Source organism: Protopterus annectens, chromosome 1.part0 (assembly GCF_019279795.1).
Source record: "Protopterus annectens isolate FY-2018-M chromosome 1.part0, PAN1.0, whole genome shotgun sequence".
Classification (NCBI taxonomy): domain Eukaryota; kingdom Metazoa; phylum Chordata; order Ceratodontiformes; family Protopteridae; genus Protopterus; species Protopterus annectens.
Window position 1 is genome coordinate 458808416 of NC_056725.1, and position 13395 is coordinate 458821810.

At 43.1% G+C, this 13395-nt stretch overlaps 1 protein-coding gene across 2 annotated transcripts in view; it reads right to left on the minus strand.

Moving 5' to 3' along the window:
* Nucleotides 1-13395, minus strand: part of MRPS18A (mitochondrial ribosomal protein S18A) — a 285618-nt gene that overhangs the window by 195108 nt on the left and 77115 nt on the right. For both annotated transcript variants that reach the window (XM_044060437.1, XM_044060430.1), the window contains exon 3: nucleotides 1987-2094. In XM_044060437.1, the coding sequence (XP_043916372.1) occupies nucleotides 1987-2094 (108 nt within the window). The remainder of the gene's footprint in view (nucleotides 1-1986; nucleotides 2095-13395) is intronic.

Below are 13395 nucleotides of genomic sequence, written 5' to 3' on the forward strand. Positions count from 1 at the left end.
GAGCTCAGTCGTGCCGAAGCACCAAAAGCGAGGGTTGGTTCTGAAGAAAAACCGGGGTGACTATTCCTCTCGGAGTCGACTTGAGAGCGTAGGCTCCCAGATCCCTCGGTTCCAGACTGAGCCACTGAGGACAGAGTTATCAGTTCTGAGGAAGCAGGAAGAATTCTTGGAACCGAAGGATCCAACAAAGGAGAACCTGAAGTGTTTGGCTCCAAGAGTGAAGCAGTCGGAGGAGGAGCAGTAGTCTGTAGATAGGGGGGCTCTGAAGCCTTTGGGTCCGGAAGGGCTAACTTTTTAGCCAGAGCAGGGTCACAGAGCAACCTCTTCACCAGCCACTCGATATCCTCATCTGAAAGTGTCCTGGAGGAACGGGTGGAGACAGAAGGAGATCATCTCCTTTCTAATACAGGAGACCTCAACGTAGGTGAAACAGGGTCAATAACTGGTGAGTGTCTGGATACCGAAGGCTGCCTTGGCACCGAAGAAACCGATGACACCGAGACGGAAGAAGCGGAATCGGAGCCAGAACTCCTTGGCTCCGTTGCTTTAGACTTTTTAGACTGCTCCAACACTGGAACCGAAGATTTTCTCTTTACAGTTTTGGGAGCTGTCTGACCAAGTTCCAGCTGTTCCTGGAAGGAACTGGTCATAAGACCCCTGTCTATTAAATTTACGTTTCCTCTCATTAAGAACCCTAGTACTAAAAGCTTGACAAAAAGTACAGTGTTCTTGTAAGTGAGCCTCTCCCAAACAGTACACACAGCTAGTGTGACTGTCAGCCAATGACATTTTTGTGAACACCTATCAGATTTCTTGAACCCAGACAGGCGGTGTTCCTTATGTTCTCTGTCCTTCTCTTTAGACATGCTGACAGGAAAACAAGGCTAACAACAATTTTTAATAACAACCACACTAACTATAACTAACAGCAAAGGTATGAAGAGAAGAAAAGTTTTTTGGAAAGTCCCTCTAATTTTAACGGGCAACTACATCCCACTAACTAAAATGGGCAGTACAGTCTAAAAAGGTGGAATAGGGGATCAAGCACTCAATAACAATCACACAGGTAATAACCAATAACTATTAAAGGTAGAAAGTGAAGACGAAATATAACAAGACTTATTAAAAAATCTTCTACTTAGCCAACAAGCCAGTAAGGAAACAACCTCTAAGCTTTTGCGGCAAATGAGATCTGGGGAATTGCCGTGAGGCATCATGAGATAGGGGTTAGCCTCGAGCCAGTAAAAGCTCTCGAGCTTTAGTATCAACAGAGTCAGAGCAGTGAATCGGCTCCGAACCCATCCAGCAAGAATTACGTCAAGATAGGACTACATAACATCGTTTATTACCCACTATGAGCCTTTGAATCTAAAATTACACAAAGAATAAAAAAAGGGGGAGGAAGTTCCTTGAGGGATATGCAGAATTCTGCAACCCTTAAAAGACTTCCACAGTACATCTGTTGCACTTTAACACTTCGTATTCAAGCAGTAACCTGTTCCAACTCTTCAACAAGAGGAGACACTTTAGATACGACCCTTTAAAAAAAAAAAAAAAATCTATGAAAACATTTAACAGATCTGCAACAAGAGGTGTTCCATGAAGCATGTAAATAGTGCCAGCCCCTTCAATGAAAAGAGCCTCATAGTAACACATATAGAACGTGGTTTCCCAATAAGAAATGGAATTACATGCAACATAGACAAGCAGACAGTTCCATTGCTCCTTCGATAACTGCATTACCTTGTTGCAAAGTACACCCAAAATTCTAAGAATAAAATAATTAAATAAACAGTGTACTTCAGAAACACTATCACCTTTTCAGTAAATGAATAATTCAACAATTTAACTTGCAAATAGTTCACAAAAAAGCTCCAAGAGGCCTCTGGGTTCCAAAGAAAAATGCAGGCTGTAATGCCATTTATATTATCCTGCTTATGGACCAGACAAAAGATAATGAATGCTATACTGCACTTGTATACTTACTGTGTAATTATATTTGTGCTTCAAATTCCATTGACAAATGGGGCACTGGCCTGAAGGGTTGGGGGGCACCTGTGTTGGGGATTTCATATCCACAATATGGCCTTCAATCTAGAGGAGAGAGGAAAAAAATATCTGAGAAAAAAACTTTCAGTTTATCACCCAAACATGATTAATGGAAAATGACAGACACCATCAAAAGGATCTCTATTAAAATAAAATTATAGAAAGAAGCAAGACATAATGAATCCACAAACCTTCCTACAGAAGCCAAACAAAATACCGAAGTGTGTGTAATGATCAATTTCTTGACTCAAGTTAACACACAATGGAGCATTTTATACACAATTTCCCACTTGTTATCCAAAGACACCAGGAAGACTACAGCTAAGAATGCACCTGCATTTAATATATGCCATCCTAATCATTGTTCCATATTAAGCAGAAAATACTGAGTGCCAAACCACAGAAAACAAAATTCTAACGTTCATTTTTTTCTAAGCAGCCATTCAGACAAAATTCTAACATCATTTTTTTTTCCTAAGCAGCCATTAATAAAGTACAGTTGATTAAGTTGCTGCAGTAGCCCAGGAAACAATGACTGCCAGCTTCAAAAAGCTCTGGCTTCCTCCACACCTTTACTCTGACTGCTGACTTGACTAATCTCGTAGAGAGAAATCAGCAGTCAGACTGAAGCTTTTTCAGGAATTTCTTGACCATACAAGTGAGAGAAGAGCCTAACATCCTGAAAAAAGTACAGTTGTATAAAATCTTAACATAACAATAGATGCCCTTCTCTTCACTGTTGCAGTATTCTTCACCTGAGGGACCTCCTGCCAAGCATAATTCAATGTACGGCCAAGTATATCAAAGCCCTCAGTTCTTATAGGCACTATATGTCACACGTATGCTCCCAGCGCAAAACGTAGGACATAAAGGTGACATACGGACGAAAACACTCAGAAATGAAAAAAGCCCCAGAAGGAACAAAATACCCTCAGGGACACAGAACAACATACGCCTCCAGAAGGAAAAAGTAAGATGGGAGAAGGGACCCTTGGTCAACAGGGGAAACTGAACACAGGGCAAGAGTCAGGACAGATGGGGTAGGAGGGAGGGAGCAAACAATGCAACAGTGAAGAGAAAGACAAAGTACAGTTTTGTACCTACCATAAATGTAGATGTCCGAGAGGTATGCATCTGCAGTCCTTACAAATGGGTTGTCCTGGCCTCAGGCAGCCCTTCGGTCAGCCGGAATCCAAAGTCTGGGTCTGGCCTCGGCTGATGTCGCTCTTCACCCGACGTCATAGCTGCAGTTCAGCGGGTATAAAGGCATCGGCCGACGCCATTTTCCTCAGTGTTTCTTGCCCCAGATGCCAGGTGCCCTCTAGGAAGGCTAAATTTGGATAAATGCAAATGTTTCCAAACAATAGAGAGCAAATAGAAATAAACATGTATATACATATATACAAACAAATACACAACAGATTCCCCCAGCTAGCTACAAGATGGGCAAATACCCTAGGAGTACCACAGAGGGGAAGGAGGGTGGGTAATCCTGACTGCAGATGCATACCTCTCGGACATCTACATTTATGGTAGGTACAAAACTGTACTATGTCCTTCAAGGATGCATCTGCAGTCCTTACAAATGGGTAGAATACCATAGCCAAACTGGGGGAGGAGGCACTAAGGAGGCACTAAGAGTTTATGGTGTAGTTAAGATCCCTTGCAAAACAGCAGTGGCAAAACCTGCTCGGGATCTGGAGTATAAAGGCAGATTATAATGCTTGGCAAATGTATGCACGGAGCTCCAAGTAGCAGCCTCTAAAATGTCTTTGGTAGCCACTCCTCGTAAGAAAGCTGTAGTAGTGGCTGTAGCCCTTGTGGAATGAGGTCTGATGTTTTCTGGAGTTTCCTTTCCATGAAAAGAGTAACAAAGTCTAATGCAATTTCCTATCCATTTTGAGATTGTTTGTTTTGAAATTGCTTTTCCTTCCATTCCTGTGGCATATGCTACCAGAAGCTGGTCAGTTTTTCTATAGTTCTTGGTTCTGTCCAGGTAGTAGCGCAATTGTCTGTGTACATCCAAGGTATGCAGCAATCTTTCCCCCCTGTTCTGTGGATTGGGGAAGAATGTTGGTAGGTGTATTGCTTGGTTTAAAGGTACTCTGGAGACCACTTTTGGCATAAAGGTAGGATTAGTTCTCATGGACACTCTATCCTGATGGAAGATAAGGAAGGGCTGTACTGCCATTAATGCCTGTAATTCAGAAACCCTTCTAGCTGAAGTGATTGGAAGCAGGAATGCAGTCTTCTAAGATAAGTACTGTAATTCTGCTGTTACTGCTGGTTCAAAAGGGGGGAGTGTTAACTTTTCTAACACAAAGTTCAAGTCCCATGTAGGCAATGGTGGTTTCCTTGGTGGTTTTACATTTTAATTCCTCTGAGAAACTGTCTGAGTAGAGGTTGAGAAAAGACTGGAGGATCCATGTTGTATTCTGCTGAAATTGCTGATGCATGAATCTTAATGGAGGAGTAAGACAGATCATTGTGGAAAAGCTCTGCTAAATATTCCATGATGTTAGCTATGTTTGCCAATGATGCATCTACTCCTTTTGTTGCACTCCAAATGAGATATCTTTTCCATTTTGCTGAATAAGTTTTTCTTGTTGAGGGTCTGCGAGCCTCCAAGATAATGTCTTTAACCCTATGAGATAAATCTGGGTTATTTTGTCTTATGCAATGTTCCAGGCAGCCAGCTGCAGTGTTTTCAGGTTTGGATGCAGGGTTTTGAAGTTGTTCTGTGTTAACAGTAAGGGAACTAGGGGCAGAGGCCATATTTGTTCCCGAGACATGCTCCTCAGTAATGGGTACCAATGCTGCCTCGGCCAGTCTGGAGCTATCAGGATGATCCTTGGACGGTCTTCTTTGATCTTCAATAGCACCTTGTGCATCAAAGGAAGAGGTGGGAATGCATATGCTGTCAGGTTTTTCCAACTGAAAGATAGGGAGTCCACCTTCCAAGCAAGTGGGTGGTATGCCCTCGTGCAGAAATTTTTCAATTGGTGGTTGTGTGGGGATGCGAATAAGTCTATTTCTGGTAGTCCCCATTTCCCTGTAATGGATTTGAAGATGTCTGGATGTAACATCCATTCGTGGGCATCCGTGGTAGTTCTGCTTAGGATGTCTGCTAGTATATTTTCTTTTCCTGGTACAAATATTGCTTGTAACTGAATGTTGAAGCTCAGGGCCACTTTCCAGAGGTCCATTGCCATCCGGCATAGAGGGTATGAATGTGTGCCTCCCTGTTTGTTGATGTACCACATAACTGTGGTGTTGTCCGTCCTTATCAGCAATTGACCCTGTCGAAGAAATGGTCTGAATGTCTGAATTGCCAGTTTTACTGCCAGCATCTCCTTTTGATTTATGTGTAGGTTCAGCTGGTCTTGAGTCCATAAGCCTTGTATGCACTTGTCCAGCATGTGTGCCCCCCAACCGAGGTCTGAGGCGTCCGTTGTGATAATCTGGCTTGGTTGAGTGCTGTGGAAGGGCAGCCCTTTGTTCGATTGACAGGCCTGAGCCCACCATTGGAATTCTTGCTTCAGGCATGGAATTATTGGAATTTGGGTTTCTAGGCTGTGCTTGTGCTGAGACCATAAATTCCTTAGGTACCATTGTAACTTTCTCATATGTAGTCTGGCATGTGGAATCAATATTATGCAGGATGCCATGTAACCCAGGGCTTGCAGGACTTTCCTTGCTGTTAGCTGGTTCTGCGTTGTTAATGCCATGAAATAGAGAGGAAGGTGCTTCTGTTTTTCTGCTGTGAGGGATGCCATTTGATTTGATGTGTCCAGCTCTGCACCCAAGAAAGTTATCCTTTGGGATGGTATCAGCCTTGACTTTTTTATATTGACTGTGTATCCCAGGGCTTGCAGTAAATGAATGACCTTTTTCAAATCTTTTTCTAATTTGTTTTTGTTGTCCGCTTGTAACAGGCAGTCGTCCAGGTAAGGGTAAATTTGAATTCCCTGAAGCCTGCAATAAGCAATTACTGATGCCAGGCATTTCGTGAATACTCTGGGCGCAGTAGATAAGCCAAAGGGCAATGCTGAGAATTGATAATGTTCTGATCCTGCAAAAAATCTGAGGTATCTTCTGCAATTTGGTCGTATGGGGACGTGCAGGTATGCCTCCTTGAGATCTAGAGTTACCAGCCAAGTCTCCTTGCCCAGCATGGGAAGAAGCTGCTGTAGGGTCAGCATTTTGAATTTTGGAACAATGAGATATGTGTTTAGAGTGGACAGGTCGAGAATAGGTCTCCATTGGTTTTCTTTTCTTGGCACCAGGAAAAGTCTGGAGTAAAATCCTTGCCCTTGTTCCATAGACGGTACCCTTTCTATAGCTCTCATCCTTAGTAAGTGGTGTATTTGTTCTAGAGCTTTTGCCTTCTGATTTGGAGGTAGGTTTGGCATTCCTCTCTTCCTTGGTAGAGTATGGAAGTGAAACCTGTAACCTTGGTCTATTGTCTGTAAAATCCATTTGTCTCCTGTGATGTGATGCCAGTTTACTGAAAATAAGGTTAGCTTTCCGCCTAAGGGTGCTTCTAGTTGTTCCCTGGTAGGCGGTCTCAGAGCCAAGTCACTGTGATTGTCCTGTGGAAGTGGTGGTGGCTGGATCTGTGGCAGTACTTCGCTGGTTGTTAGGCTGCCACTGGCGTCCCCTGTAGGCACCTCTGGATTGACCCCTGCCTCTTGGGTGCCTATTCCTGCCTCTCTGAGCTCTGGAGGTGTCTGGAAAGGACCAATTCTTGGAAGGCCAGTTCCTACTAAACCTTGGAGGCTGGACCTGTAGGAAATCCTTGACTGTCTGGACAGATTTTGCTTTCTCTTCCACCTTCTTCAGCACCTGCTGTGCAGGGGAGCCAAACAAATTGAGCTTATCCATGGGAGCATCTAGGAGCTTTGATTTAACATGGTCTGGTAAGGACTGCTCTTTTAACCATGCATGCCTTCTGATCACTGTACCAGTCATAGCTGATCTAAAGGAAGCCTCCAGTGCATCATAGCCGCATTTTAAAGAATGATTACTGACCAGATTTTTGGTCCAATGGTTCAGACGAGGACAGTTTTTTAGTTAACTGATCTAACATAAATTCCTGATACTGAATCATGTGGAATTGACAGTTTAAGGCCCTAGCCGAAAGAGTAGCAGAAGTGTAAACTTTTTACCCCATCTCTCTAAGGCCCTAGATTCCCTTTCAGAGGGAGGGTTTTGGCAGAGGTAGCTGCTACAGCCTTGGGTCCCTGGGAGATAGTTTCAGGATCTGCAAAAGGAGCCTTATACAAATGATAATGTGTGTCCGGAACCCTGTAGTACCTGTCGGGCTTAGCAGGGGCCGGAGGAAGAGAATCAGGAGCAGTACAAGCATCATTAAATGCATCATCCACAACAGTGAGTACTGGAGGAATGGCTAAAGGCCTATGCTGTGGCAAATGCAAAAAGGTCCTAAGCCTTTTCCTAGAGTCTGAAAAATCCTGGCCCTGCCATTGAAATTGTTCCCTCATAGCATGCAAGGTTTCCCCAAAAGAAAATTCCTCAGGCGGAGAGGCAGAAGGAATGGAGTCTTCAGCATCAGAGTCCTCATAAGGAGAGTAAGGGCCCTCTGGAGGGTTTGTATTATCTGAATCATCAGAGGAGTAATCTGAAGAAACTGGCTCAGGGGGCTCTGCTCTAGGCCTCTTCTCTGGAGGTGGGTGAGAGGCCCTGTCAGGGTGAGGTTGGGATCCCCGGATCAAAGAAATGAGATCCTCTGCTAGACTAAGCATTTGAGAACTAGAGCTAGGCCTGTGAGAGGGGGTCTTAGCAGGCACAGTTTTGGTAGATTTTGCTGCTTTAGCCCTGGCAAAAGCCTTAATCGACATGGATGCAGGGGCCTAGCAGCTCCACGTGCAGGAGTAGATATATCTAAAGGTATAGTATCAGATAAATCCTGTGAACCTGCAAGAGCAGGTGGGATTTCAGTAGCAGATTCAGCCATGCTGGATGAGGCCTCGGTAGGAGGCAAGCTTTCGGCCGAAGGAAGAACCGTGGACTCGGTTTCAGCCGAAACAGAGACACTCGCGGTTGACTTAACCGCGGTTTCGGCCGAAACCGCGGACCGCGAGTGTCGGTCCTTTTCCTTGCGCTTTTTAGTTAATTGTGAAGTCGGAGTTTCCGACGGCATATTGTAAGCAAAAGCGGAGCCGAAAAACTCCTCAGCAAATTCCGACCGACGTCTAAGCGTCCGTCGGTTGAAAGAAGCACAGGCTAGACAAGCTGCTACGTCGTGGTCTGGGCCTAAACAAGGTAGGCAGTAAGAGTGGAAATCTTTATGAGGTATTTGTTTCCCACAAGTTAAACAGTTATTCACTTTTTCTGACATCGGCTGAGGCAAGAAAGAGTCCCCAACGGGGTACTTAGCTTTTTAGAAGTCTTCGGTAGTAGTAATCTCTGGATCTGACCAACCGGCACTTGCGAACAGCTTCTGCTTCGGGCGCCACAAGGCAAGAAAGACTGGGGAAAATGGCGTCGGCCGATGCCTTTATACCCGCTGAACTGCAGCTATGACATCGGGTGAAGAGCGACATCAGCCGAGGCCAGACCCAGACTTTGGAATCCGGCCGACCGAAGGGCTGCCCGAGGCCAGGACAACCCATTTGTAAGGACTGCAGATGCATCCTTGAAGGACATCAGTGAAGAGAAAGACATCTACGGTTATAGTAAGATCACAACTGTACCATGTCCTTCCATATCATTCTTACAGTATTCTTCACTTATGGGAGAGACAAGAGCAAGAGAAAGCCTGCGAGGAGGAAGACACAGAGGAACTCTCCACAAACCCATGCAGAACAGCTCTAGCAGAGCCTGCTCTGACCCTGGAAATAACACCCAACTTGTAATGTTTAGTAAACGAATGAAGAGAGGACCAAGTAGCAGCCTCAAGAACAGAATTAGTGTCCAGACCCTTGAAAAAGGCATCAGAGGAGGCAACTGCTCTAGCAGAATGTACCTTTACAGATGGGGAGGACATCTGCCATGAAAAGAATAACAGAAGCAAATGGCCTTAGAAATCCAGGAGGAAATGTTTTGATTAGAACGGCAAATCCCAAAGTCCCTTGATGAAAAGGAACAAAAAGTTGTGCAGACTTGTGAATAACTTTTAGTTTTATCAAAATAATATCGAAGCTGTAGATGTTAATCCAAGGTGTGAAGAATCTTCTCACTGGCAGACTGCAGGGAAGGAAAAAAGGAGGGAAGATGAAGAAACTGATTAACGAACAACTCGTTGATCACCTTGGGCATGAAAGAAGAATTAGTACAAAGGGACACCTTGTCTCTATGAAAAACTAAAAAACGAGGAATAGCCATGACAGCCTCAAGTTCAGACACTGTCTTGGCTGAAGTAAAAGCCAAGAGAAGAACAGGTCTTCCAAATACAATGTTGTAAGGAAGTTAAAAGCTAAAGAAGCAGGCTCAATTGGAACCTGGGTCAGGTTTTTCAGATACAAAACTGAGATCCCAAAAAGGTGAAATAGGCTTCCTGGGAGGTCTGCTATGAATAACTGATTTACCTCAAACCCAGAGGTCAGAGGAGGATTCAATGGCAGACAAGCAGAAACTGCCAATTAGTGAGGTTTAACTGAAAAATATGCCAACCCAGTATGGAGCAGATCACACAAATATGAAACAGCCAGAGGAACCTCTACAGATAGGGGATCGTGATGGCAAGAGAGTCACCAGAAGTTCTGGACACACCGGACTTTCTGGTAGTAGGTTTCCTGGCTACCTGCAGAACACAGAGAACTTCTTCAGCAAAATAGGTGCTAAAAGGGATCAAAACTCTGTCTTCCACAGTGGCAGTTGAAGAGTGTACAGGTGAGGATGGATAAGAGACCCCTTGACTTGTGTGAAAAGAGCCACCCAGCGAGGTAACTTGTGGTAAATGCCCCTGTCCAAGTGAGACAGGAGGAGAAACCAATGCTGCCTGGGCCAAAAGGGGGTCATCAGCAAGACTCTGACAGAGTCCTACCTTATCTTGTGCAGAGCCAGTGATAAAAGAAGAATGGGTGGGAAAGCATATAAAACCATCCCCTTCCAAGGGAAATATGCAGTGCCCACTTTCCAAGTCAGAGGACTTGGGATTCAAACAGAATAGAGAAAGTTGTCTGTTCAGAATGGGAGGTGAATAGATCTACCTGAGGAATACCCCCACCAACAGACAATGTCCAGAAGCATATCTCTGTGAAGCAGCACAAAGAGACTGCCATTAGACTGTGCTCTGAAGGAGGTCCCATCTTAACCTCAACATCATGTGCAGACTTTAAAAAAGCCTCTGAAGACATGCAAGAATTTGAATCCATACTGGCCTCTGATGGGGTCGCTTCTAGCCTTATTCTTGACAGACAGCTGGCCCTTGGAATGGGAGGATTCTGCTATAGCACCCGGAGCCATCAGCTTAAATCTCTGGTTCTCAAGATATACGAAAAAATAAGAGAGGTATGTAAACACTTTCTTCATTATACCAATGGTCCCAGCAAAGTCTGACCTGGATCTAGAAAAGGAATCTAGTAGGGAATGCTTTGCAGAAGTATGTACACAGGACAGTATAGCAGTCTCTTCCTGTCTGCCATCAAAGAAAACAAGACTCTAATGGAATGTGCCTTAATACTGCCTGGAATGGATTTCCCATGACTGAAATAAAAAATAAATGATATCCGATGACAAACACTTGGAATTGTCTACTTAGACCCAGGTTCTCCCTTTTTTATTCCTTAATAAGAAATACCCAAGCAGTACTTTTTATTCTATTTTAGTTTGACCTACCCCATGCCAGACATTACTAATGTAAATTCCGACCCATACAATACCTCCTTTCACCCTTACTAGCTTTAACTGTCTTAGTCCTCTCCCTCTAGATGCATGGGTAGATCTATGTCAAAATAACAAAATTACCATAATGCTGAGTTGCAAAATGGGATGATGGAAACCACAAAAGTTTAGACAATCTGGATGTTCGTGACTGTAAGTTTTCACCACTAAAGGAGTCAGTTGACCAATGTGGTGAACTTTGCACTTTTCTCCACTGTAGTGTTATCTCAGAGTTGGTATATTTAGTTGGGGGGATGTGGGGGTGAATCCCCTTACTTGGGTGGGTTTTATTTGCTTCAGTTTTAAAGTTTGTTTGATAATTGTTTACTTATCAGGGGAATATTTACGACAATCTGGACGTTCGTGAATATAAACGTTCATCGTTTCCGTCTCGCTGTTTTGCAACATGACGTTATGGTAATTCGTTATTTTGACACAGATCCGCATAGTTTGGATGTGGCTCTCCCCTTTAGTTACTACTATTAGGGTAAATATATTATTTAATCATATGCTTAAACTGGTATAAACGTCTATACAACTGTATTTACAATTTCTGCAGTAAAAATACATAGCCAATAATGGCAATGTAGGCTACATTTTAAAAAGGGAGTCAGGCTTTGATGCAGTTTACACTTCAGTACCCAAATGCACTGCTTACAGTAATATTCAATTTTAACTGAATGCATGCACTTGATATGATCTGCTCTCCTTCTGTGCTACTGAAATGATTCTTGGACTTTGCATATTTTAGAGTGCATTTTGCTACAAATGTGTTATGGTGATGTTCCCATTAGTGTCATCTCTTTTCTAGAGATTTATCTCCTCTTTTCCTTTCTAGCCACATAGTGTACTTTTGTCTGGTCCCCTCCTGATTATTAATACATTATCACAACTTTTCACCACACTAACATGCAGCCTCATCTTACTAACCCACTAATTTTCAAACTAAATATGTTTTTCCAAATGGATGGCCAGTTTACCTGCTACCAGCATGCTACTTTATACTCACCTCCCTTAAAATCATTGTCTTTTTTTCTCTTTACTAGACAGGGCTGGGGAAAGTGTTTGGATTAGTGATTTGTAGGACAGTATAATACAAATAAAACTTTTGCTATTCTTGTAATAGGTGCCATTAATACTACTACTAAACAGGAGAAATTAAAATACAAGAGAGAAGCTCCTTTAAAGCATGAAACATCCTCCAAAGTGAAGAGAAAAGTTACTCCACAGCATTCAGAGGCACCTGCAATTTATCCCTCTCTGCCTGTTTACAGCTCTAAATACTTTACGTTATTGTAGCTGCTGTCTTTTTTGGTATCCTATTTAGATAGCTTGATTATCAAGGACATTGTGACAGCTAAGGCTGCATATACAGAGGTCATACATTGCTTACCTGTGATTTTACTGCTCTAGTCTCCTCTTCTGTGGGCTGCTTCAATGTTTAAGCATCCTTGAGTAACAAGTGATCAATCACTGCAGTTTAATACTCCCATTCTGCACAGTTTACTGTTACAGTTGTGTAACTACCTTCACTTTTAGTTTCTGTCTTAACAGCTACAGCAAAACTCTGCCTCAAGCCATTTGTTTATATTTGTTGGGCTGGGTGTGCAGAACGAGTCTGAGTAAGCCTAAACTGAGGCAGTGGCACACTTCAGTCACCTCCAATCCCCAATTCCACAGCCAACACCCACAGTCGTGCTTTATTCCCACTGCTCTCCTCCCATTTTTAAGACATTACATACCTACTTAAAGACACAGCTACATACCAGGACAATTTCCACACACACCCACCACCCCATACCATCCATCACAATACTATTAATATTCACCTCCCTATTTGCTCAACCAGGGTCTACTCTGCTAATATAGCATTAAACCACACTACTTCTAACATTCTCTTTCCCACTCAGTTACTCTAACTTTCAAGAAAATATCCGTCTTTCCCTCCCTATACACTACTGCATCCTCCTGAACTAAAAACCCATCTCTTCCTTTCCCAAACCACCTAGCAGCTCCTTTAAACAACCTTACTTGATAATTCATTTTAATTCCTGACTTTACACCAACAACTCCCCCTTTTCTACTTCACCGCCTTATTTTTATTCATGCTCAGTACTGCAAATTCTTGTCTTTGATTCTCAACTCCTATCTAACTCACTCACTACTCTCTTGGATACTCATCTATCTCTCAGCTCTTACCAAGCACAATACTCATCACTAACTCTTACAGAGCTTTGTATCTAACTTTATAACTTAATCGCCTTGCCATTTCATGACATTATAACGTCTTTGGCTCCCCAGCTCATCCCATTTAGACATGCTATTCACTAACTTAACTACTCTACTTCTACTACTTTGTCTCCTCGCAGACTACAAAATCACTCTTATACCGCAAATTTCCTCATCTACCACAACCCTCCATTTAGACCATTCGATCCAAAGTTCTTTGACAGAAATCGTTCTGCATCTATTTAACAGTTCATCTACTTTTTACTTTAA